The sequence below is a fragment of the Petromyzon marinus genome, chromosome 40, assembly GCF_048934315.1.
Source record: "Petromyzon marinus isolate PM22_M1 ecotype Great Lakes invasive population chromosome 40, UKy_Petmar_22M1.pri1.0, whole genome shotgun sequence".
Taxonomy (NCBI): Eukaryota; Metazoa; Chordata; class Hyperoartia; order Petromyzontiformes; family Petromyzontidae; genus Petromyzon; species Petromyzon marinus.
Genome location: NC_133706.1, coordinates 9,824,526 through 9,850,619, shown reverse-complemented (window position 1 = coordinate 9,850,619; position 26,094 = coordinate 9,824,526). Strand labels below are relative to the sequence as shown.

The window sequence follows — 26,094 nt, the reverse complement described above, 5'->3', positions numbered from 1 at the left end:
CACCCGATGCCCAAATGTAAAATCAGAAACTATCCAGTAGCGGTGCGACTGTGGTCATCCAGAACAGACCGTAAACAAACTATAACAACGCAATGTCCGATCCACAAATACGAAATGAGACATGACAGCGATGCACTTCACTGCTCCCGATGCGGTTATCTGGCTTGACCACCTGAATGTGAGATTGTAGTTGTTAAAAAAAGGAGTGATTGTAGTCGTTGCTCTGCGTCTACGTCAGCCGTACGACAAGAAGAAGTGCCCTGGCGCATTATCCAAGCACGAGCAGTACACTCCACAATAGTTCTCATCACAATTGCTTCACTGTCCTTCCTTTAAAATCCATTGTTCGATGGGTGCCGTGGAGAGCAGCACAAGGTAGTCCAGCACAACGCATGTGACGATGCATGTGAGGATGCGTCACCGAGCAAAATCTACTTTTACACTAGCAATACAGGCATAGAGCTGTTGCATGTAAGAGACGATTAAGAGTAGTGCCAGTTGATTTTACAATGCCACATTTAGGCTGATGGAGCAAACTGGCGGCGTGAACGTCGCTGTCCAAACTCAACAAAACAGAAGCGCGACGGACAGAATGGAGACAGTAAAAAAAAATTAAATTGTGACAATTCATCGAATCGCTGGCCGGACACATCGCTGCACAATGCCAATTAAGTGGTCAAGCCTCCCGCCACCACCAAGCGCGGCATTCGAGCCGACCCAGCCGAGACGTTATGAGCGCGAAGGAGATTTTTTCTGCAAAGGGTCTGCCAGTGTCAACCGCACCAACCACGAAAACATCCCAACGCAGCTTCCCGCGACGCGGAATAACGGGAGTATTCACACCCTCATGGAGCTCCAGGGCAGGCAGAGCGCACGCGGGGAGCGACCCGCATCGGAGGAGAGCTGCACGGCACAGCCCGCGTAAAAAAATACCACGCAGAAAGCGCTTCCGAGTGCAAAATTTAACCACGCGCCACAGCCGCACTCACCCGCCGGTCTTCAACGGCGATCCTCTCCGCGGGCTTCCTCAAATAACCGCAGCTCACGCCGCCTGGCAGCATCCTCCTCCAAAATGTGCCGTCCTCCCGCTAGAGGCGACGTGTCCGTTTCAACTTCACACGCTACTGCTGCCAGCCGCCACCCCCGCGAGACGCCCCGCGCGGGCCGGTGGGCAGGTGGCCTCCTCTTGGCCTTGACCGCCACCGGGGTACGGCGGAGACGTTGGCGGCTTCCTGTCGCCGGCACGCGAGCGTTCTCCTACCGCGAGCGCTCACAAACTACGACCCGCCGCAACGGGGTTTCGGGTTTCCTCGCACCACTTCCCCAGGGGCGTGATATCGTCGGTCCACACCAAAAAAAAGAACAAAGCCGGACGGCATGGTGCCTCCCGCGCGCCGCGGCCAGCGCTCGCCCGTCCGTGCGTCGCGTAGAAGCGAAGGAGGCCAAGCCCGTACCTACAGGCGCGGGCGGAGGGGGGGGAGTTTCGAGCGCAGCCGTTGCACTGAAGTCTGTAAAGCACAAATGGTGCACGTCCACTCACCCAGCCTAGCGGATGGATGCCTTGAATTCCACGTTGAATATGGAAAAAAACCAGTCCCGCGGGTTTTTCTGCGCACGCCTCCGCCTATAGATCGCTGAGACATCACAGCCCACACTCTTTGCTGGGCGTATTTGTCCCTATGGGGAATTAATGCAATGCGATACAATATGTATAGTGTCTAGATGTGACCGCATCTCGAAGTGCTGTATGGGAAAAGAGGGCATTTTTTTTGCATTCTTATTTAGAGGTTGACAGTCATAGGCAGAGGAAAAGGAAGGTCGTGAGTGTGGACTGGAGTTGAGCGGCAGGGAGTCAAAAAGCACGGACGTGTGGTGGAAAGAGAGTTTCAGACAGTGGGGGCAGAACGAGAGAACGAGTGACTTCCCAGTGAGTGCGGGGTTGACCGAGGTCTTCGATGGAAAGTCTGTGCATTCATCTTGTGGTGAGCATGTGGAAGCGAGTACGGTGAGATGATCGGAGAGAAGTGAAGCAGGAAAGGGCGAGCCCACGGAGGCTCTTAAACACATCAAGGGAAATTTAAAAACGTCCTCAGCATTGCATCATGAGCCAGTGGATTTGATTTTTTAAAAACCTATTACACCGAAACCCGCCGGCAAAATACGATGTGAACCAAAAACACACACACATGCACGTATATACACACGTATAAATAGGAAAGTGAAATGTTCATTACTCCACAGTATCTAAAGGAATTGCCCTTCAAGCAAGCCAACCCCAGCAATAAAGAATTTCAGAAAGGTTCTCACATCAAAGGGGGCACAGCGTGCCGTTGTGAACTGGCCCGCCGGATAACCCCGGCACGAGATGAGACGCCGCAACCTTCTCGGACCACACAGCGAACGGGCGGAAAGGGGGGCGAGGGGGGGGGGTGCAACGCGGGAGACTCCCACCGTGTCCCCGTGACCACTGGGTTAGCGAGCCGGCCTGGTTTACGGGTCGGGCAAATGCCGCATCGGTTGTCAGATTCACCCAGCGGCCTCGCTGGGCCAAGGCGTCGCCAACCGGGCCACGTGGCTCACTTCACCCGGGCCCTTTCCAAAGAGAGCAGCGTGCGTTCACGCGGGCCAACGTGTAAGCCGCGTGCGATTCGGAAGATTCGGGGGATTTCTCGAGTGGACCAACTTTCATGGACTCTTGCTCTGGGTTTTTAACAAAAGCGCACCGGAATTAGTTTTTTTGTTTTACATTTAGTTGGGACAGCACAAAGCTAACCAAAATCGTACGTTAAATCTTTTCAACAATACAACGAAATCTACAATCACTTCCCTCCGGGCCGTGATATAATGGGAGGTGGTGGGGGGGGGTGTGAAGCGATAGAAGTTGCCGAATCGTTGATGCCGCATGTACTCTTGAAGCATTGGGTCTGTTCCGATAACCGTGGAAATGCCGAATTATAATCCCAATGTCACCGAGGCATCACTTTCCAAAGCAAGGTCGACCACGCAAAACACATTCAGTCTCGGCAAATAATCACCCAACGTTGCCAGTAAAAAAAAATTCACCACTTTCACTACGAGCCTTTACATTTTTTATGTTTATTTATGTACCAAAAAGCTTAGCGAGGTCATCGCGTGCAGCGGCACGAGCGGTGAGGTCTGAGCCGGCGCTGCTAAGATTCTGGCTTCGAAGCCAGGTTTCAGCCGCATGCGATTAAGCTGGATTCTTAATTGGAGTCAGTTGATTGTCTTGGCTCGGTGACCTTTGACTGCGCAAGCGGAAAAAAAGCCATCAACTTAACTTTTGGTTTTAACAATTCGGCCAAATTCGATGTCTGAGAATTTAAATATCTGATTGAGCACTCTCATATGCGGAGTGGGTGGCAAAGCGCTGCCTTCTACGTTGTCAACCGGAGGTCAAGTGAAGGGATCTCGGAGGTAGCCCTGTGAAATCCGCTTCCGTGGGCCGTTCTCTAATTACGAGGGTTGCACCGCTCCCTGTGATGAAGGGATTCTTCATCACAACGTGACGCAGAGGGAAACAATTGGGACGCAATTGCGGAAGAAAGACAGAAGATGCATCATCCAAGTCGCGTGCTCTCTCCCTCTCTTCACAAGGCCAGCACCCACAGTGAGCCACGGTCATGAATAGTCTACAATGATACATTATTTACGAGTCATGCCGTACAAGACTGCAATGTTTAAAATATCTCGGTGTTTTTATCTAATGGCACAACCATATCGCCGCCTCACTGCAGCTGCAACGTCACTGCACGCACAAACGTAACATCAAAGACGGCTTTTTCCTTCTGCGTCCCTCAATGTAAAAAATGTCATCAATTAGGGCAATGAATCATCTATTTACTTTCAGGAGGAGACATATAATGGTTTGCGTATTGTGACGGGGCAGTGTTGATGTAGGATGGGTGATTATCGCGATTAATGCTCAACGCTCGTGGCTCACACGGCTCGCGGCGCAATCGCAAACGCCGAAGTGCAATATCGACGACCGAAATTAATTGGCTAAGTCATCCGTCGTGTAATTCGCACCGCGCAATGAAGAAAAAAAAAGGAACTTCAGTTTTTGCAATAAAAATAAAAACTCGCTTGCCCACGCCACACCCACTTGCTTTGCAGAAAATGGAATGCTCGTAACTGCAAATACTCGATTCTCACAAACACAACGTGGCACGTGTCTCGCGAGGATAAGATTTTTTAAAATGTGGTTTTTTTGGGGGGTGAGGGACACGTTTGCGAAAGGATCAAATCTGTGTCGTGAGAACCCTCCACCGCCCAACACGGCTTAGTAACATTCGATTGTTTTGGCTCGCTCGCCGGTTAGTGGAAGGACGGTCCTCACAACCAAAGTTTGCAATTAGATACGCGACGTTTCATTTGAAACTACGTCTCAAACGTCTTTGGGACAAGATCCACAGAGCCCGCAGATAACAATCCGGGAAGTCTTAACGACAGATTTGGTCCGTTAATTGTGTCGCCGAATCCAATAAGCTATTACGCTTCGTAATATTGGCTGCGGAAATCTTGGCGCCCAAAAATGGATTTTTAATCGCGGAATCGAATGCATCGTCCGCACCTCCAATCAGCACGGTTGACTACGTACGGCGCGAAATAAGCCCAACGCGTACCCGCCGCTCGGGTATGGAGAGATTCTCAACATGCAAACGCCGGTGGCGTGACTGTCACGAATCCGTGCTGCCCCATCACTTTTGCATAAACATTTCCCTGCATGCATTGCGCACGCCTCCCTGTGTTCGAGCTACTTCGCACAGCAACGCGCGAACAACGAATGGTTCTCCACTGCGGCTTAATCTCTAATAACAGGGAAATATTTAGCTCCCGCAAGGATTAGCTCACGTTTCCCTTTGGGAACTGAAAAGTATGACTACTAACCACACACACCGCACACAAGCGCATGCCAAAAGTACAGGATTCCAGTGATGCAGTAGACGTGTTTCAGTCCGTATGGAAATGCGATTGTATCTTTGTGGTGTAAAAATATTAAAATATAGGACAAACAGTGGGGTTATTGAAGATCAAGCCCTCGGGAAATCACTGCAGTCACTCAAAATCACTGCAGTCACTCGAAATCACTCCAGTCACTCGAAATCACGCTGCTCACTCGAAATCACTGCAGTCACTCGAAATCACAGCAGTCACTCGAAATCACTGCAGTCACTCGAAATCACTGCAGTCACTCGAAATCACTGCAGTCAATCGAAATCACTGCAGTCACTCGAAATCAATCCAGTCACTCGAAATCACTGCAGTCACTCGAAATCACTGCAGTCAATCGAAATCACTGCAGTCACTCGAAATCAATCCAGTCACTCGAAATCACTGCAGTCACTCGAAATCACTCCAGTCACTCGAAATCACTCCGCTCACTCGAAATCACTCCGCTCACTCGAAATCACTGCAGTCACTCGAAATCACTGCAGTCACTCGAAATCAATCCAGTCACTCGAAATCACTCCAGTCACTCGAAATCAATCCAGTCACTCGAAATCACTCCAGTCACTCGCTCACTGGCAATCAGTCGCCACCTTATCACTCTTTTACGGCTACTACCATGGCGACCGTTTCCGTGAACTTCCATCGTTGATTCTGCCTCCAGCTTTGAGGAATAGGATCCGCCAGACACTGTTTTGTCTCACTCCATACTGTGTTTAACCACCACACTGCAGGGCACAACAACACACTCACCACACATCCACTCACTCACCACACTGCAGTACACAACAACACACTCACCACACATCCACTCACTCACCACACTGCAGTGCACAACAACACACTCAGCACCCGTCCACTCACTCACCACACTGCAGTACACAACAACACACTCACCACACATCCACTCACTCACCACACTGCAGGGCACAACAACACACTCACCACACATCCCTCACTCACCACACTGCAGTACACAACAACACACTCACCACACATCCACTCACTCACCACACTGCAGTACACAACAACACACTCACCACACATCCACTCACTCACCACACTGCAGTACACAACAACACACTCAGCACTCGTCCACTCACTCACCACACTGCAGTACACAACAACACACTCACCACACATCCACTCACTCACCACACTGCAGGGCACAACAACACACTCACCACACATCCCTCACTCACCACACTGCAGTACACAACAACACACTCACCACACATCCACTCACTCACCACACAGCAGGGCACAACAACACACTCACCACACATCCACTCACTCACCACACTGCAGTACACAACAACACACTCACCACACATCCACTCACTCACCACACAGCAGGGCACAACAACACACTCACCACACATCCACTCACTCACCACACTGCAGTACACAACAACACACTCACCACACATCCACTCACTCACCACACTGCAGGGCACAATAACACACTCAGCACACATCCACTCACTCACCACACTGCAGTACACAACAACACACTCACCACACATCCACTCACTCACCACACTGCAGGGCACAATAACACACTCAGCACACATCCACTCACTCACCACACTGCAGTACACAACAACACACTCACCACACATCCACTCACTCACCACACTGCAGGGCACAATAACACACTCACCACCAGTCCACTCACCACACTACAAGTCAAACCTCTTTTGCCCTGTTTCCTCCGAACTCAACGTGTCTCCGCCCCCCCCCCCACCCAAATTCTTATAATCATGCGCAATTCAACAAACGATGAACTCTCATCTCTCTCACCTATTATGCCTCCATTTGTAATGGTTTTTTGTTGGCCATTTTGCATTTTTAGGCCATTGGGCCTGCGCTCAGCAACTGTGACCAAAAACACACACACTACGCTTTTGTCATTTCCTCTTTGGAGTTGTGCCACTCAGTCACGTTTGTTATCACTTTTCATTTATTTTACCAGGTAAGGCTCACTGAGCTGTGTAGCTCTTTTTTCGGAAGCGACCTGGCCACAAATGACAGCTCAACGAAGTGGCTTGTCGCGTGGGCATTTATAGCAGGTAAATACTCTAAAACGCACGTTTATAAATGTGCAGAGAAAAACTCCAAATGTATAGGCATTCGTGTCGGGATCAAACCAACGAGAGAGGTAAAATCTCGTCACTGTGGCACCCCAATTGTGGCGAGATACAGGTCTGTCTGTCGTGGTATTCATCACCCTTGCCAAAACACGCAGACAACACTGCAAATCAGATGCCACGTGCCAGCCCAGACATCCATCGCCCCCTCAGACAAACACCCGAGTCATTCAATGAATTCGCTGTGAATTATCTGGTTACATGGCTGACAGTCTGGAATGAGCTGGCTGAGTGGCTGAGGGGGAGCCAGGGCGCTGGGTTGGCACTGCTACTACGATCCTGGGTTCGAATTTGGGTTTCACCCACCAGCGGCGATGAAGTTAAGTTCTCAAGTGTAGCGAGTTGGCCGTCTCAAGCCCCGTCACCAATGACTGCACGAAAATAATAATGTTAAATGTGTTTTATCACTTCATATGGCAAACATTGCAGCTATGACAATTACAAATATTGCTTTGCCCGACACACCAAGGGCATTTCTGCAGCAGGTCACGTGATAAATCGCAGCAACCTCTTGCATGTGGTTAAAGGTGGTCACTTGAAGGGACTCCAGGAGTGGCTCTGTGATATATCATTACGCGGGCCGTACTGCTCTGTGAGAGTTTTGAACGGATACTTTGTCTCGTTACAAGACGCTGGAAATGGAATTGGTCAAATTTTCAAAACCGATGTATTTTTTTGTACGCAACAAAAAACAGCGAACAATAATGAGGCCCCGCGATTCTCCCGGCAAGACGCCGCTCGACATGTTCAGGGCGCCCGGGTCGAACAATCTGTTCTAATTCACCAGTCAATATCAGCAACAGTGGCCAAGGCCAGGTCCCATTAAATCCATCCCACTAAAAGGAAATCTAGAGGCGCCTCCGGCTACGCTCTCCGACCACAGGGAAATTCTCCGGCCCCCCCCAAGTCCCAACGCACTTTTGCGAGTGTCCTCATTTTCTTTTTGGCCTTCACCGGCCGCAGTTTTGCCCAAACGCCATCGGGAGAGTGCCAGAAATGAGACCAACCTCCGAACGCACGTTGCAAAATCATCCCAAAAACGAAACGTATTTTGGCATCACTTTGACGGCAATTAACTACGTGCTTGGAAAATACAGCTTATTTGTGGGATAGGTTAATTACTTGAACCATAAATGGAACTGAAAGTGAAATAAATGGAAAATCCAGCTTTGCCTGAGTATAACCTGATACTGCAGTATATCATGAGCATTTCTCCCTTAATATCAAAGTGGACAAATTATTTATAGCTGAATTACAGTCCTAATTGGCTGACACGCCATGCCCCAGCAAAAAGCCACATCAAGATCGACTGAAGACGACCCGCACATTCAAATTGGTCTGATATCATCAGCCATTGTCCGTCCACTGCTGGATGAAGGCCTACCCATGCCGTCGCCATTCCTCGTGGTCCGATGTTGCGAACGACAATCTCACTCCCGCACACGAGCCGATCTCATTGCTCGGTCCTTCCTTTGGCTGCCATTCTGCCATCAGTCTCATCGATTTCTTTGCCGTAATAAGACCTCCTCTTGTGTTTGTTTGTTTTCCAGATCCGTGCGTTCCTTTTCTCAATACTCCCGGCGAAATTCCAATGACACAGTCGGCTAATGAAGTAAATCTAGTTTAACACGTAGGCTTTCGCGTAAATATATAAATGCGTCGTTAAAACCTGCCACCACCCGACACAGCCAACTCGTAAGGGTTGTCACGTAAACAGAACAGTTTGTAAATGTTGTAGCTTGGCTCTCCAACACACCGGTGTGCTGTACTAGTGACGAATTGGCCACGTTCTGTTTACGTGACAACCATTACTAGTTGGTTGTGTCGGGTGGTGGCGGGTTTAACGCCACATTTATATATTTACGTGATCTAACCCAAAATAAACTCTATTATGTTAGTAAATTTACTTTACCCCTCCCCCCCCACTTTACGTCACGGTTTGAGCTCTGCATCGGGCTCCTATTGAAATACAATTAAAAACAGTTTTAACTCTTTATTCTTAACGGTCTGGACCAATAGTGCAGACACCGAGCGATGGAATCCGTTTCTGCGTGGGTTCTGGGTGGATTGTTACATCGTTGGATCGTGAGAACTGGCGACAGCTTGAAGGAGGCCTTCATCCAGCAGTGGATTGATCATGGCTGACGAAAATGACGATGATGATTCTTTAATCAACAGCCAACAAGCCAGTGTCCGAGGATAATACTTATGTTCAGGGTAGGCTAGACTTTTGGCACCCGAGTTCGTGTTCATTTTGCAGGAGTGACCTGGGGTATTGGCTTGCCACGAGGGGGCGATGATTGTCGCTGTGTTGCCCTTGTATCGCGAAGCACGCCGTAGCGTCGCCGTATCATCGCCACGGTGCGCATTGTAAAACACCAATTTGCATGTAGGCCAGAACCGATTAGCACGGTTGGCTACGTACGGTGCGAAAGGAGGTCACCATACGTATGCACATACATACATCCGGGGCGAAGAAGTAGATTTCCCGCGAGCCGATGAAGCTGCGATGCAAGCACCACCGCGCACCGGCCGACAGACCGAACGGCGGGTTTCACCGTCATCGCCGTCAGGCCCAAACACCACCCCCACCGTCATCAGCACATCGGCAACAAATTTAATTCGTCCTTCGCTGGCGCTCTAACTTGGCGCTGCGGTGATACCTGATCGGTGCGGTGCCAAACTCCGGTGCGGCCAGCTGGTCGGACAGCGACGAGCAGATTTAAACGCCCGCCGTGGTCCTCCAGCGGTAGGATTATGAATCTTTTTTTAAGGGGGCGAAAACCCAACGCGGCCAAGCTGCCGCGTTGGGTTAACCTCAGGTGGCGGAACGTCGCTTGCCAGAGAGGGTCACGCGATTGCGGGCGGGCGGGCGGGCGCATTCTCACGTCACGGCAAACGACAACGGGAGAATTTGCTGGACCCTGCAACAGCGCGGCTCGTTTTCGTAAAGTAAAAAAAACACACACACACACAATGGTCCCTGCGCAATCACGGCAGTTCGCGGCGGCGCAGTTTGTCAGATTTTTCGGCCAAAGTTGGAAGCATCGGCTTCGACCGTCCATCCATAATTCCCGTACCCACGAACCTCCCTCCCCATAACCCATCCCTATTCACCGCATCACTTTGAGCTACCCTCATTGTACCACTCATAACCCTTGAATAAAGGCGCTCTATAAAAATATGACAAGGGCGGGGGGGGGGGAGAAACTCTGGTAAAGATCATCACCAACATGAACAAACCTGGAGTTTGAAGTTTTGTTGTCATGCGGGACTTACCTAATTGAAAAACCGGCCAAGGATTGCCCAAAACTTGGTAAATACACAATTTGAATAGCTAAAAATTACCGTATATGCAAATATGCACAAACACATATTTGCCCTGACAGCTGCCTGTCCGCTTCCACGGTACTAATGAAATATTTACAATTACAAACGTGTGTCTGGAAGCGTGACGAGAAGCCATGCATGGACACGATCCTTACAAAAGTGCTCGCGGTAACAAGTGATAATTGCACCGTTTGTGGAAATGAGTTTACTCATATTTTCCTGACTTTCGAAGAGTGCGTTTGTTACTCCGTATCCACGAAGCAATATGTTCACACGCCAATTCACGCCTGTTCATTCACCAACTTCATGACGACGTTCCGATTTTCTCAGGGTGCCACAGTGAAAAAGTGCAATTTCCAACTCCAAAGTCAGTCAGTTTCTCTCACTGACAGCCTACTACACGTACGAATATATAATGTATTACACGGATTATAACTTGAAAGTAAAGTTCACCCCCAAACGGGGGGAAGGGGAGGGGTGGGTGATGCTCTGCTCTGTGGTGAGAGTTCAGAGAGGGTATTTCCACACCTCGTCAGAAAATGTACTTAAAATCCAATCTTCTTGTCGATGTCCAGTGAACTGTCACACATCGCTGCTTACACATCGAGAAGCTACTTCTCCGTGAAAGGCAAGTAACTGGCTGTTCCTGCTCTTCAAAATAACATAACACACTCTTTGCGAACTCCCGCGCGGTGTGTAACCTTTATCATGGCGAGCCTGTTAGCGTGAGCAATTGGGGGGGCGGAGGGAGGGAGTCGCTCTGAACCCATTGGGCCTCCCCTCAAGACCTCATTTGCTCTGCCACAAAAGAGGCAATTATTTACTACCCCAATTGCGCCGCGTGCAGCCATCCAATGCCACCTACATACAACAGCACCACCACCACCACCAAAGAACTCGACGAACTCGTCAAGAACTCCGTGGCCTTGAACGGAAAAATAAAGATGACTCAAAAATAAAGATGGTGGGGGGGGGGGGGCCTTCATCGCCCCACAGCACGTGGATCGGTCGACCACGCCGTTCTGTTAACACGACGGGCCCATGCCTTAGAAGAACCAAAAAACAAACTTCGCCGTTATTGTTTTTCAAACAATAGCCAAAGTCGAGCGAAGGCCGCTTGCGTCAAGACTAGAGACGGATAGAATGGACGGCCCTCGTACATCGCCGTCCTGAGTTCCAGTGGAAGGGTTCTCACGGTCGCCTGCCAATGGGTGACGCGCGGCGCTGCATCGCGAAAGCAAAAAGGGTGAAAGCGCAGAGGCGGCAACCGTGGGTTACAAACAACACAATTATTGGGCAGCGTCTTTGTAAAGTCGTGTTCTCCATAACGACGCCAATGATTACTTGTTTTTTTTTTCCTTCGGGCAGGCCTGACTGCCGACGAGTTAACCGAAGGTCGAAACCGACGAACAGTTTGCTGACGTTGAACAAAACCTGCTGAAATTATACACTCCCAGAAAGCTGTGTGGCCGAAGGGATGTGTCAAATAAATAATAATGATTAACTTTCACGTGGAGATAAATTCCAGAAAAGAGGAATATTTGCTTAACCGGGTGAGAACTCAAGTGGCAAGGGTGAGCCTCATGGGCGAGAGGAACCCGAAGACTTTAGTCCGCACGTACAGGGCGATGATTGTAATTAGCAGAGTCATTTTTTTTATTCGACAAGTGTGGACCCTGACGCCAGCACACAACGGCCAACTCTTGCGAAAAACATCAGGGAATCTTTAAAGTTTACTGTGAAGCAGGAGGCACGTCATATTATTTACGGTTATTATTTACCGCAGTTATAATCAGGGCGGTCGCTGGATTTGAACTTTGCACCTCTGGGACAAGGGGTGAATGCACTCGTGCTTGGCCGTGTCACCTGACCCAATTTATGTAAAAAAAGGCTATAAATACTGAGCCATTTTCAATCCACTGCTGGATGAAGGCTTCCTCGTGACCGACATCACCGCATCCTGCCATGACAGTGCTGGTGTCAGTGCTGTGACCCAATTGACTCTTAAATGCGATCCAATTCCATCACTCCGTCTCTATTTTATCCGTACCCTCATGGGAGTTTCGTCTCTTGGCTGCAGTTGTGTGCAGCACGTTTGCCCATCAGCTACCGTTCCTCCAGGTTGCCTTCATTCGCTAATCACCAGAACATCCCGAACTCTGTGCCGTTAAGCCAAATTATTTAACAGGAATAACAATTCCTTTTTATTTACCCGGGAAAGCCTCACCGAGTTCCGGGTGTTTATTAGAGGAGGCTCCTGCCTTAGAATGTTTGACCAACTCCATTCACGAGCGTGAAAACCCACAAGGCGTACGGGAAGATAACACTCAAAAGCGCCGCACAGATAGATTCCCTTGACTCATGTATTGCCGTCCCTTGGCTACTTCATGACCCAAGCCTACATCAGGCAATCCCCCATCCAAACACTAACCAGGCTCTAGGTTGCTTAGCTTACAAAATTTGGCGGATACGTGGTGATTTAGCGATAGTAATTTTGTTTCCGTCTTAAAGCGAAAAATATAAATTATTAACGAGCTGCTTTGGCAGTGGTGCAGAAGCGCAGATCGAGGAGAAATATAAACTAACTTGGTTAAAACGGCATTATAACGGATAAATAATTCATAGACTGATGTTCCTGGAAACGGAGCTCTTATACGGCAGTCATAATAACCAATTCAGACATTAACAGTCCAATGCTTCGCGCATCACCTTCACAAACGTCAAATCACAGACAAGCCACAGTTGGTGCGATTGTGGCCATGCAACCCGAACTATGGGCCGTACAAGTAAACCACTGTGGTCTGCGCTCCTTCAACGGAAGAAGAATAGTAAGGCTACAGCAACTCTCTCTCCTGCGTGAAGCACTCTTGTCGTGGCAAGCAGATCTCAACATTGGAATTTAGCTCCTGAACATACTGCTGCTATAATAGAACCTGAAGCAGAGGTCATGGTAAAACTAACGCAACCTATACCCCCTCGCGCATGTCAGCCTACCGCGCGGCCTGCGAGTGGCGCTCTCCCGTGTTTGGACGTTAATCTTCTACGGTAATTATACTTTAAGAAACCTTTTCAGCCCCCCTGCCACCCCCCTGAAAATTGTTTCGCCGGTCGCCTATGGCCCCCTTGGCAGAAGGTGATGAAACAAACGTCGGTGGCAGACAGAGCCGTCCCGAGGGCGGTACGGCGAATCGGGGCGACGGCCCCGGGCCCTGCGCTTTGGGGGGGGGGGGGTGCCCACACGGTGCGGCTTGGCCCGGGCCCCCCCCCGCACCACGTGCTATGGACGGCCCTGGTGTCAGCATGACGTCACGAGTGGTACAGGGCAGTGCCAAGGCTAACAATGTTACCCCCAGACACTCGTGAATATCAATTATCGTTCTCCAGTTCCCCGTGTCCACGGACACGACGACTAATTAAACCCTTTATTTAGCACGAACACACGTGGAGCTCGGCAACATTCAGATGCAATATCTCTGAATTGCAAACGGCTCCCGTTTTCCACCAGTGCTAATTGCATGCAGAAGCCCACAGATCTCGGGCTGATCAATTCCCAGAATCACTCCGAGCTATTGGCTTAGAGTGAGCAGATTAGTAAATATTGATCGCTCGCCTTAAAATACAGAGCACGCGTGGATTGTTTGTGCACAACGGCAATCAACAGGTGTTTAATTCAGCACTCAATCTATCTTCGAAAATTAATTAAACTCAGCCCCACCATCCGTCTTGAAACAATAAAATAAGCATAAAATTTTGTGGGAAAATCAACAGTGGTGTTTTTTTTCATGGCTAGACTCGTCCTCGTCAAATGACTGAGGAATTTCCACCACGGACATTGCATCAATGTTCATTTGAGCTGGATATCATTTCGTTTTTTTGTTAACTAAGTTTTAATTTCAAAATGCCCCCAATATATCTTTTCACACGGAAAATAAATAAATAAATAGATAGAAAAATAGGTGGTGGTTTAAAAAAAATTCAAGTTGACACAAGATAATTTAGTAAAATGATACAATATATAAGCGGACAACAAAGCCTCCTTCCCATATCGTGTTGCTTCACATCACAAAAAAAACTGTTTTACACATCCCATCAGTCTGGACGCGCACAAGAAAAACTCAGGGTCGGCTTCGACATTCAGCGTCTCATCAGCAGGGCCGGGTGGACTTGAACCAACGCTTATGAACTGCCACATGTTTATGGACAAGGGGACCCTCCCTCCCCACGAGATACGGGGTCCTAGCATTTTCCAAAGTGAAGGTGGCACAAGGGACTGTTTCACGGGCGGCTTGCTTAGCTACACAGGCCGAGTGTTAAGTTACCCCGAGGCTGCCACCTCCTCACCTGGATCCCGTTCCTCACATTTTGAGGAAGACGCAAGTGTGCCAGGCATCGCGAGAGAGAGAGAGAGAGTGCCGTGTGAACCTCCGACAACAAATGCCGAAGTGAGATTGTCATGGTTCCGTCGACCCAACGTGCCTGTCTTCTCTTTCCATTGCACCGTATATTTTATTTATGAATTTGGGGAAGGGGGGGGAAAGATGATCGGTGTCTGCAGAGGGGTAGTGCCACCTCTGCCTCTCTCACAGGAGAGTGAGTGAGCGCACGTGCGTGTCTGTGTGCGTGTCTGTGTGCGTGTGCAGTGTGCGTGTCTGTGTGCGTGTGCAGTTAGCACGCCGCGCTAAGAACCCGGCGACCCGAGCTCGATTCCCGCTCAGGGCCAACACCAACGACGATTATCTGAACCGGTCCTGGGCGTCCCCTAGGTCGACTCAGCCTCAAATGAGTACCTGGTGCGGTGTGGAAACATCGCCATTGGGGAGACAAAGGCGGTCGGGCGTGGTGCTGGCCACCCCATCCCCTCGTGTGCCGTGCCGGCCTTCACAGGTGCTCGCTAACAGCACTTGCCCCAACAGTATGTTAAGGCTACACGGGGGATCTTTGTCTTTGTGCTTTGAATAAAACAGCTGTAACGTCGCGTATCATAACCGTCACGTATCGGGCCCTCACGTAGCCCCACAGCCCCACGGGGTCCCCGTATCCCGGTGCGATATTTGTCCATGGTGTAAAACTGTCGCCCTCTACAAAAATGTCAATTTTGCATGGGTTGCAGCCCCTGCAATTTACCCTCTCACGCCACTTCTGCGGGAAGGACATCTACTCGAGGGTATTTCGGCCTCCTCTCTTCCACGTTGGTCAGAGGTATCTATTTTTTCTGCATGTTCACGAATCCACCCCTTTTCGCACGTATCAATGTATCATTAACATCACGTGCATCATTAACATCACGTTCATTTGTTTACTTCAAGTACAGTTAAGCATTTCCCCCACATGTTTTTAAAGCAATTTGCACTTTATTTTTGTCCAGTAACCTAGATTTTTATTTAGTAACCTATAGCTGCACGATGGTGCAACCATAATTTTCAACAGGTGCCCACACATCCCATTTTTTCACACGCCCGCATATATACCTCGATCTCCAACAAGCCAAAACCCACCTTTGTACAGTACTCATAATGACATGAGCAGCAATGATGCAACCCCACAGCTAAGCCAAGCAACGCAGTACTACCATTGTGTCATGATGCCAATCAAAAAATAATTCACAGCCCTTTGTCGATCTGCTGCTGGACAAATGCCACGAGGGTTATCCCTCGCCGTGGCCGGGAATCGAACCAGGGTCATGGGGTTCACGGAGCTCAGTGAGCTATCCGCTGCATCACCGCTGCACCACCACCCCGCTCCTACCACAGTGCACAGTGGAGAATACGTGATAGCACGCGTAATATCACACTTGTGTTGTCGTGTTAACCATATATATTGTGTAAGCACGAGTCTCCCCAGGCCTCCCTGCCCGCTTCTCAAGATTTTGCTCCATTTTTTTCGTTGTCAATGTCCACGTTTGTGACGGTGACAGGGGGCATGGGAAGGAAGAGATCGTGGCTGACGATGATGAATCTGTCGTTGAATAAATTCAAAGAATTGGAATCTTATGCACGATGGCAGTTTGTATTGAAACACTATATATCAATGTTGTTACGTGGTATATCGTGATGCATTGATAAATCAAGTACCTGGGCCTTACCTGGTAAAATCAAAAAGTGTGTAATCCTCAATATTAATGTATTTCTTTTACTAATACCAAACTAACTATACTGATAGCAAATTGTGTGTTTAATGATAAATTATTGACAATGTATGCCACATGCATGGGCATTTAATGAGAAAATACAGTTGATCAGGTAGACAGACAGACACACGTGACGAGACGCGTAACACAAGCGAGACAAAGAGAAAAAAAATTGATTGATTCTTAAATTGAATCACAGCCTCAAAATTGGGAGAATTCATCAAACCGCCGTGGAAGGGTGAAGCATTAACGATGCCGAGTTGTGACTGCATTTAAAGAGGAACGAATACAAACGTTGAATATATATAGCAATCGGCGAGCTCGTGAACGCCCCCGCTTCTTGAGACAATCTCACGGAAAAACACCGACTGCTCAAAGTCCCGCGGTGCTCAAACCATCGTCACTTTTATTATTAATAACTGTGGCAAAATAAATAAATATGACGCCAGATCGCAAATGTACTTCCACCGGTCTCAGTGGCCCCAAAAGTGTTGCTGCCGCGTGTGACACACACGTGACACGTGTGTGTGACACGTGTGTGTGACACGTGTGTGTGACACACACGTGTCACACACACGTGACACGTGGCAGCAACACTGCCGTGCGTCGCACGGTAGCAACACTGCCGTGCGTCACACGTATGTGTGTGTGTCACGCGGCAGTGTTGCTGCCACGTGTCACACACACGTGTCACACACACGTGGCAGCCACACTGCCGTCGAAACAGAACAACTTGACGCTCCCTGCCACGCTCGGGTAGACGCCACCGACGCCACCGACGCCACGGGGCCACGGGGCCACGTGTTCCGGCAAGTGTGGACCGCGGCGCGCGGAGAAAGAGTCGTCCGCACGCGCGCAAACGTCGCAACTCCGCGCGCTAAACAACTCTCGGTCTGAATGGCCATGCAACAACAACAACAACAAAACACCACTTCCTGAAGAACTGGCACTGTGGTCACCCCCTTGTCTTTAGAATATATCTTGAAAACTCTCTTTTTTTTAACTAACCACTGCTGAATAACCCATTTCGTAAACCCCCGGTCACCCATAATCTTGATTTGAAGCTTTCAGCTAACCATCGAACAAAGACGGTCACTGCATCGCGCGCTTTCAGATGCGCTCCTACGGCCGTCTGGAACGCTCTTCCTTTCCGATATGAGGAAGTCACTGGTGCTATGCACTTTTAAATCTAGATTGAAAGCTCCTTTCTTTAGAACCGCTTATTGTGTTTAGTATGTCGTCTTTCCCCCGTACCTCCGATTAGTTCAGTTGGCTACGCACGATCGCGAAAGAAGTTCAACATACATACATAAAAACGTACGTCTCTTGGCACCGTAAAAAATAAAACGGCAAATGTGACCATCTGACGGGCGGCAGGGGCAGGTTTGTCTCATTAGATTCGAATTATAATCCCCGCCATTGTCGGGAACACGACGTTCACCGCGAGCTATTCTTTCTGGAGCGGAGATTACGGGGGGTTTTTTTCTGTGGCGTGCAGCGATCGGCGCTGGCTCGTGCGCCAATTGTGAAGCCTGCGGAAGCTGTAATTAATATTAATAATGGCTTTGACGAGGAAGAATAAACACGCGTACGCATGGGTTCTGTAAAGCATTCCCGCTTCTTTCCGAGTTGCACAATGAGGTGACGTTGAGATTCATCGAATTGAATGTGGACTGAATTAAATTGCTGCACAGCAATAGACAATCTTGCAAATGAGGCATTCCACCTTAAGACGTTGTCCACGTGAGAAATATGTTTACATATACGGTATAACATAACAAAGTGCCGCCCAACTCACAGCCCCACATCTACAACAACCACCAAACAAAGATCCCCCGTATAGCATTAACTTACTCTAGGAGCAAGAGGTTAGCGAGCACCAATGAATACCACCACGGCACATGATGTGGTGGGTGGCCAGCACCACGCCCGGCCGCCTTTGCCTCCCCAGTGGTGATATTAACACACCGCACCAGGTGCGCGTTTGAGGCTGAGTCGACCTAGGGGAGGCCCGAGACCGGTTCAGATAATAGCATAGGCCGTGAGCGGGAATCGAACCTGTGTCGAATGGGTTCGTAGCGCAGCGTAGCGCTAACCGCTCCACCACCGCTCCCTATGCACTGCCGGGTATTGAAAATTTAATTAAAATAATAAAAATTGAATGAAATTGGGAAAATGCGTAATTATCCGAAATTATGTTAATTGATGTACTTATGCGTATGAATTATGCCAATTAGAGAGATAATCGTATTAATGTATGTGAATGTGTGCGATTATGCTATTGCACACCATTATGATAATTACGCTCAACCTCGTTGTCGAGGGTAGTATTATAAATATGGATAAGACAATTAATTGTATGAAGTTATGTAGGTGTGATGTAAGTATGCTAGATTAAGCTCGGCTTCGTTGTCTATGGTTGTATTATCAATCGGTATAATACAATTATTCTCGCTTTAACATTTACTGATTATGTCTTAGTGTATTCATATCAGGTCTCCAAATTCAAATCTCACCGCAGGATACAGTTCTGATAATTAAGATTATTTTGCATGAACTTAGGAAGGCACCACTCAGACACTTCTGGGTTAAGCAATTTTAATTTCTACACAAAACCTTAACACTCTAATATGCAAACTCTTATGCTTGGAATTGTCAACACAGTACTCCTGGAGATGTCCCCCTCACTGATCTATACATTTAACCCTCAATAGTCACGTTTGCTAACTGGGTAACAGTACAATCGATTAGTCCTCAGAGTACGCGAGCATACACGGCGAGAGGAAAAGTCCTTAAAAATTCATGCAACGATATTCATACGAAGGGCAATAAAGAAACATGTCCCGAAGGCAATAGTTAATTCATTGGCAAGATTATGCAATTAAAAAGAAAAAAAACGAACGACTAAAATACTTCTAAATGACCGTATCCATGTAACTCCATGGGCAGCAATGTTCTTCACGATCAGTTGTTATTTAACGCACCACCTTGGAATGGCAACCCTTCTTGAAACACAAAGACAACTTTTTGGAACAACCTTATTTGTCCCGATATGCGTGTTGTGTGTCTTCTTTGCCACTTGTTCAATTCTTTGCGTAAAGCAGACGCCGGGCGATGCGTCGTGAGGGTGTGAGTGTGGGGGAGGGTCGTACAAACGGCTTCGTTCTCTCTCTTGCTCGGGGGCGGCCACAGTTTCTGTCCACAGCTGGCTGGAAGAGTCGGCACGAAGCTCGCCGTCGGCGCGCGATGATCCGTCGTCAGATAGCGCCCGCAGCTCGTCCGCCGGCTGCAGTTCCTCACTCTCGTCTTGGTTCCCAGCCGGTGCCGCTCCGTGCGCGTGTGGGTCGAACCCACGGCGTGCTCGCTGGTGCCGACACTCTTGCTCACGGGCGGCTGGTCAGGCTCTTTCCCCTGCTGGATGAGCCGAGTCGGCACAACGCTTGTCCGCTGGCAGCTGGCACCCTCGCTCGGTGGCGCTGGTGGCGCTGCTGCGCGCTCTCTCTCTTGCTCCGTCTCTCTCTGGCGGTGCCGATTGCGCGTGCAGCTGGTTCTCTGCAATGCTGGCTTGGTCGGTGCTTGGCCCTCTCCGCCCTTTCTCGAGGTTGATTGCTTGACGCTGAGAATAACTTTCAGCGATGCTCAGCACAGAGCATCACCTCGCCCCTCTTCTCTGCGATGCACCACACGCATTGTTGTCGATCTCGAGGCCATGCCCCGGAGCTGGCTTGCTGTCCTCTTCCGAGCTGTCCCTTGCCGAGCTCAAATTTGTGTGTCGTGTTGCTGTTTATACCTGAAAATGTCTGCCCTCTGCGCGTCTCTTGCGAGAGAAAAAAACAGATGCTTACTCCGTCATGCTCTCCCCCCGCGGCCGCGCCTGATTGCCCCCCCCCTCTTCCCTTGGTGACCCTGGGCGGGCTGCTTTACATCAAATTGATGTTTGTTTGCACTCCCAACCCCTCTCTTCGTGGCGTTTGCTAAGGGAGGGGACGCACCTTTTATACGTATTCATGGCTACCATGTGTTTGTCAAATTGTTGGAAGACAAAGGCGGCCAGGGAGGCTCTGATTTCATGGAATACATATTATCTGGTCTTGTGTGTTTGACCTATTTTCTTGTATATCTTTTGAGTTACCCGTGGTCTAATCTCTTTTGATTATTATTTTGTTTATGTTTAACCAAGATTTGTAATGTCATTAGATTTTACCTCCGGTATTTCAAGGGTTTTATTAATTTTTGTTCCCTGTCTGCATCCAGGGATCCGTGCTCTTTATTCTCGAGGTCAGAGATATAGCTTAGTTTGGACTTAAGTTTTCGTGATTGCAGGAGCTCATGTACTTTGGTTCTCTTGGTAAAGTCACGTAGATAGAAAGATACAATAAGAAATAATATAAGGAATACTGCAGTCTATAATGTCGACTTATTCTTATAGCCAAGCTTAAACTTTTTCCGTAAAAAAAAAGTATATCAGTTATAATGTCCGTTTGTCCTGTGCTCTGTGTCCGTGCCTGTGATTCTGGATATTTGTTTGTGAACTGTCCAAAGCGCCAAGCAGGTCATGGCATGCGGTCCTTTGGCAATCTGGAGATTTTGCAGATCGTCGTCGTTAACCTCACTTTGCCCCGGAGTTTATTATTTAATGGCCTTTTACGACCTCCAGATGCTTGGTGCTTGTGGGAGGTAGCGGGTTTAAGGGTGTTCTATTTATTTATTTTATCGATTATTATTATTTTAAAAAATGGCAGAATTATTTTTAATATTAATTTTTGGAAAAAGGCCTATATATACAACATCACCCAGCCACGTGCCAAACAGGCTCAAACCCGCTTGGCTTGCGAGATCCGATGAGGTCGGATGCATGCTGGGTGATGTGGTCGCGTGCGTGCACCCTGCTGCCGTGTGTTAAACATCGCCACTCTGGGTGAGACAAAGGCTTTCAGCCACCCACCCACCTACACCCGCAATGATTGCCCTTCATAGGTGCTCGCTAAAAGCAACGTGCCCCTACAGTCTATCAATGCTGCATACAGGAGATCTTTGAATTTGTTTGTAATCGTCGTCGGCACGTTTTTTAACGTATCCAAATCCTCTCTCTGAAATGTTGACTTTAGAAACACGTGTTCCCCTTGATAAAGCTTGGTTGACGTTTTAGATTTAATTTTGTTGAATACATATTTGCTTTGCCATTGTACTGCAATGCCCCAAATTCCTCCGGCACCAACGCACGCAGAACAAAGGCGTTTTTTTACTCTCTCTCTCTCTCAGATCATTTACAATCAAAGTATCTCACCAGCAGAACTAAAACAAAAGGCAATTAAAACCAAAGGCGCTGCACAAACCGCATTGATGATATCGTAGGATTGGTGCGGATTCACCGCAAGAGAACGACGTCAGCTGGCAAGGTTTTACGGCTGATCTATCCGTCTGTGACAGATGCTTTTCCATCTCCTCGCCATCTTCAGTTGTTATTTCTCACGGAGAGTTCCGTCAAAGCGCATTGCACTGTGCTCAACAGCTGTCTCACAGTGTTCCTACCAAATCATCAATTCACTAATCTCTCCCCCACCCTTCCATTCTTCCTGCAGAATCATCTCATCACAGCCTCAGCTGTAACCCTCTGAGGTTAATGTCCCACGCATGCCACCAGCCTTCTCATCAGACTTGTCTGCTCGCGTTTATTCTCTCCCAGTACATCTCTGACTCTCACCACACCAGCCCAACTCGCTCCGTTCTTCTGCAGCACCACATCTCAAAATAGAGGGTTTTTTGAGGGGTTAGATTGCCAATTATCCCTTTATTTAAAAGCGAATTAGGAGGATTTCTCCACAAATCTGTTTGTCGCCTGATGATGCTGGTTGTAATTACTGGAGAGACTTCGTACTCAGATTCTAAATGTCATGGATTTACTCTCCCAACACACCGGTGTTGCTGTACTAGTGACGAATTGGCACGTTCTGTTTACGTGACAACCCTTACTAGTTGGCTGTGTCGGGTGGTGGCGGGTTTAACGACACATTTAAACGCAATCTAACCCAAAACACCTCTATTATGGACAATATTGGTCACAAAAGGCTACGTGTTAAGCATTCGCTCTTTTCATCTCTCATCCCTGCTTCACCGGTATATCCCGCTACACTCCTCCGTCGCCAAACCGATGTAAAATACTTAATGCGAGCCAATAGCAAGCGAGGACATAGGGCAATTCTCAGTTCGGTAAGATCACTTATGACCTTTCCACTATTAATTAAAATAATAATTGAGCACATTTGGTATCCGCGCGCCATTCTCATATCGGCATCATGTTTCACAGGCACAGCCTGCAGGAGGCTTCACAGCAGAGGGTGGTGTTGCCGTGTGTGATCTCAATTGAGTAATTTGCGAGTAGGTTTTATTTTAATTTGGCTAATTTGGACGATGACGCCCGAAGCAAATGACATCGCGGGATCTTTCGTGTGCTTTGTGCATGTTACAACAACAAAATATTTTTAGCCTCACAGCTCCTCCGCATCTTACGCCTCAAATATCTGAACCCTCGATATCCCACAACCTGAGAAAGTGACACTTGTACAGAGATCACAGGATTGATGCAAATGGTGCCAAGACTATGATCGATACCCCTCGCAAAAGTCGCAGGCGAAGAGAACTGAGCCAACAGGAAGGGGTGGTTCGTGGATCCGGTTATGTTGAGTGATGCAAATTTAAAACCATGCTTTGCAAACAAAAAGGCAAGGCTTTCGTTTTGGTTATTTCGTTCTGCCATTATTGCTTTGATCGCACTGGGCTGAATTTATTGTCACTGCCAGCGACGGTTATTTATTTATATTTTTCGCAGCGGTGATTTGTCACGCTTTTTTTTTATCAGAGCCATAAGCCAAGATGGCTGGGACATGTTCTCAGAATGGACCAGGGCCGTATACCAAACATTGCCCTAAGATGGACACCGTCGGGCAAAAGGAAACCCCGGGAGTACCCAAGGCCAACCTGGCGCAACACCGCCAAGGACGAGCTGGTGGCGACGATCGACCTCTCTTGGGGCGAGGCTCAACATGTTGCCAAGGACAGGAAGAGGTGGAGGGAACTCACTGCGGCCTCATGTCCCATCGGGGTTGAAGAAGATTAACTAACTAACCATAAGCCAAGTCTCTGGATCGCAGGTTCAGAACGCGGCTGTGACCACTGCACCGCGGCAGCATCTGTCAGCACCGCAGCTGAAATAAAGGGGCAAAGTTGCGTCAATCCACCACCCACAAACTCCTCTGCCCACCCAGCGGTTAAAACAGGTTATACCGCGGTTAGTTACTGGGCAGGTTGCATGTGGTGGGGTAAAGTGTGGGTACTCCCACCTCTTGCAAGACGTCTGACCAGCGTGGATAAGAAGGCCCATCTAGCGGCGCTTTCGAGAGCAGTGGTTCTTCATTGCAAGGCCCGCGAGCTACTGGCAGCCCCGACAATACACAAGTGTGAAAACAACCCCTTGCAGGCGGCATGGTGGACCTCACGCTGATGAAGTCTTATCGGCGAAAGTGCCCCCACCTCTCCCCCCATCTGAAAATTAGTGGAGAAACACCGCTCAAGAGCTCCCTCCAGTAAGGCCCTTTTGCGAGCAATGGCGTCAACAAGTAATACGCAATTACAGGGCCACATCGTTACCAGCTATTCTCTCGTTTGTAAGTGGGGCAATATTCCTTAAGGACACTGCTCTCGTCCTCTGCAATATTTATGTCTTTGTTTTTGTAGCTGCTGCTGTGCTCACAATCCACGGACTTCCTCCGTAGAGTAGCTGGGCAACTGGCTAAATGGGATAATCCGCGTAACAAATCAAATAAACTGAAACACTCATTTATGTTAAATGTATGAACGTTGAACTTCTTTCACACTGTACGAAGCCAACCGTGCCAAATCGGAGGTGCGAGAGAAGGACAAGAAACTTAACACGAAAATTAGTTCGAAAGAAATACGTAATAATGGATAATATGGTGGTGAGGCTGCATTCATTCAATGTATGGGGTCTTCCAGTCGGTTCAGTAACAGTCTCGGTGAGTTGGATAACATGTTAAATAAATAAAATAATAAAGTAGCTTTTACATCGCTTATTAAAATACCAAAAAATACCAATACAAATTTGGCAACACGAGAGCATGCAGCAGGGTAGCTCATCATCGGTGCTTTAGTTCGTCAATTCTCCGCCACTTGTAACACGCTGGGTGACAATTTCTCCGCCGGACGAAATGTACGAACATCACTCATCTGCGACGTGCCCCGGTGCTTCTTGTGCACGTCGTGTAAATGCACGCACCGCGTATCCACGGCCGAAGGCGAAATTTTACATTAAATCGTCCTCTCGTACATATGTTCCGCTACGAGATATGGATTCCTTCTCACGGAGGGGGTTTCACCCACTCGCAGTATATTGAGGCATTATCGCTAAACAGCAGCCACTCACACGCGAAACATTTTTTGACGGCTAAAAAAAAAACACTATGACGTGTGAGCCGAAAACCGAACAGAAAACGTAACAAAAAAATACCGTGGCTTACAGCGTGGCCAAGTATCGTCACGCACAACCCCCATGACACGCACAGTGCAGGAAGGCCCTCATCTAGCAGTCGATTGACTAAATGGCGGTCCACGTTTAGAGTACGCACCATGAGGTTAAAACGGTAACGAACAAGACGGGCGCAGTTGGGGTAGTGCATTGCGCTATGAACCCGGCGAGTTTAATTTCCGGCCACGGCTATAACCTCCGTGGCGAATGGCACCAACAGTCCCACACCGACGAGCACAGGGAGCGGCGTGGTGAAGTACGGCTAAACGAGCCCCCGGAGACCGACTCAGTTGTGTGCGGGGGGAGGCAATTTACCCAACGGTGCGTGTGACAAAGGGACGCGCCACTGCCACTAACGTTCTCCATCACAGTATCCACAATGCCGCTCGAGCACAACTCGAGATGTGGACATCAATCGACGTGAGATAAAGGGACGAAGAAGCCCCGGCGATTGAGCGCCAGTTTTGGCGCCACGCCGCTCCGTGCAAGCTACGGAACTGCGTATCCATTGGCTAGGGGATACGCAAAAAGTGCGTGGCTAATGCATACTTCCCCCCAACCCACCTCTCTCCCAAACACCCGCCACTCAAGCGGTCGCCGTTGAACTCATTGCAATTAAAACACACATCTGTGTGCAGACGCACTCAATGCAAGCTCGGATTATTTTCAAAAACGGCCATCCGCTGGCTGCAGGGCATTAAACGCACGAAGATTACCGAAACGTTTAAAAAGCAAATCGGATTTTTATTTTTTTACTACACGACCACCGGACGCTTCCGTCTTGCCATCTATCGCGTAGAGGCACGGAGCAACTTCCAGGGGAGAAGTGAAGATTGCTGGAAAGGTGTTCCTCCTCCTCCTCCTCCCCCGCACTCGGACCCTCCGCCATCGGTCAGTTGGACAACATGTTCAAGAAATGTAGAAAATAATTAAAAGTAGATTTTTTTTTTTATATATATATCGTGGATTGAAATACC

General features: G+C 48.7%; 1 protein-coding gene across 7 annotated transcripts in view; it reads right to left on the bottom strand.

Moving 5' to 3' along the window:
- MCTP1 (multiple C2 and transmembrane domain containing 1) overlaps positions 1-26,094 on the bottom strand; it is a 163,218-nt gene that overhangs the window by 95,522 nt on the left and 41,602 nt on the right. The window contains exon 1 of one of the 7 annotated variants that reach the window (XM_076073115.1): positions 1,541-2,117. The exons of 5 other annotated variants lie outside the window; for them this stretch is intronic. Coding sequence is in view for 1 of the 2 variants with exons in the window: in XM_076073114.1 (XP_075929229.1) it covers positions 990-1,061 (72 nt within the window). In the remaining variant the exon portion in view is untranslated. Of the gene's footprint in view, positions 1-989; positions 1,516-1,540; positions 2,118-26,094 lie in introns of those variants that run through there. One more of the 7 variants, XM_076073114.1, reaches the window with a different exon arrangement.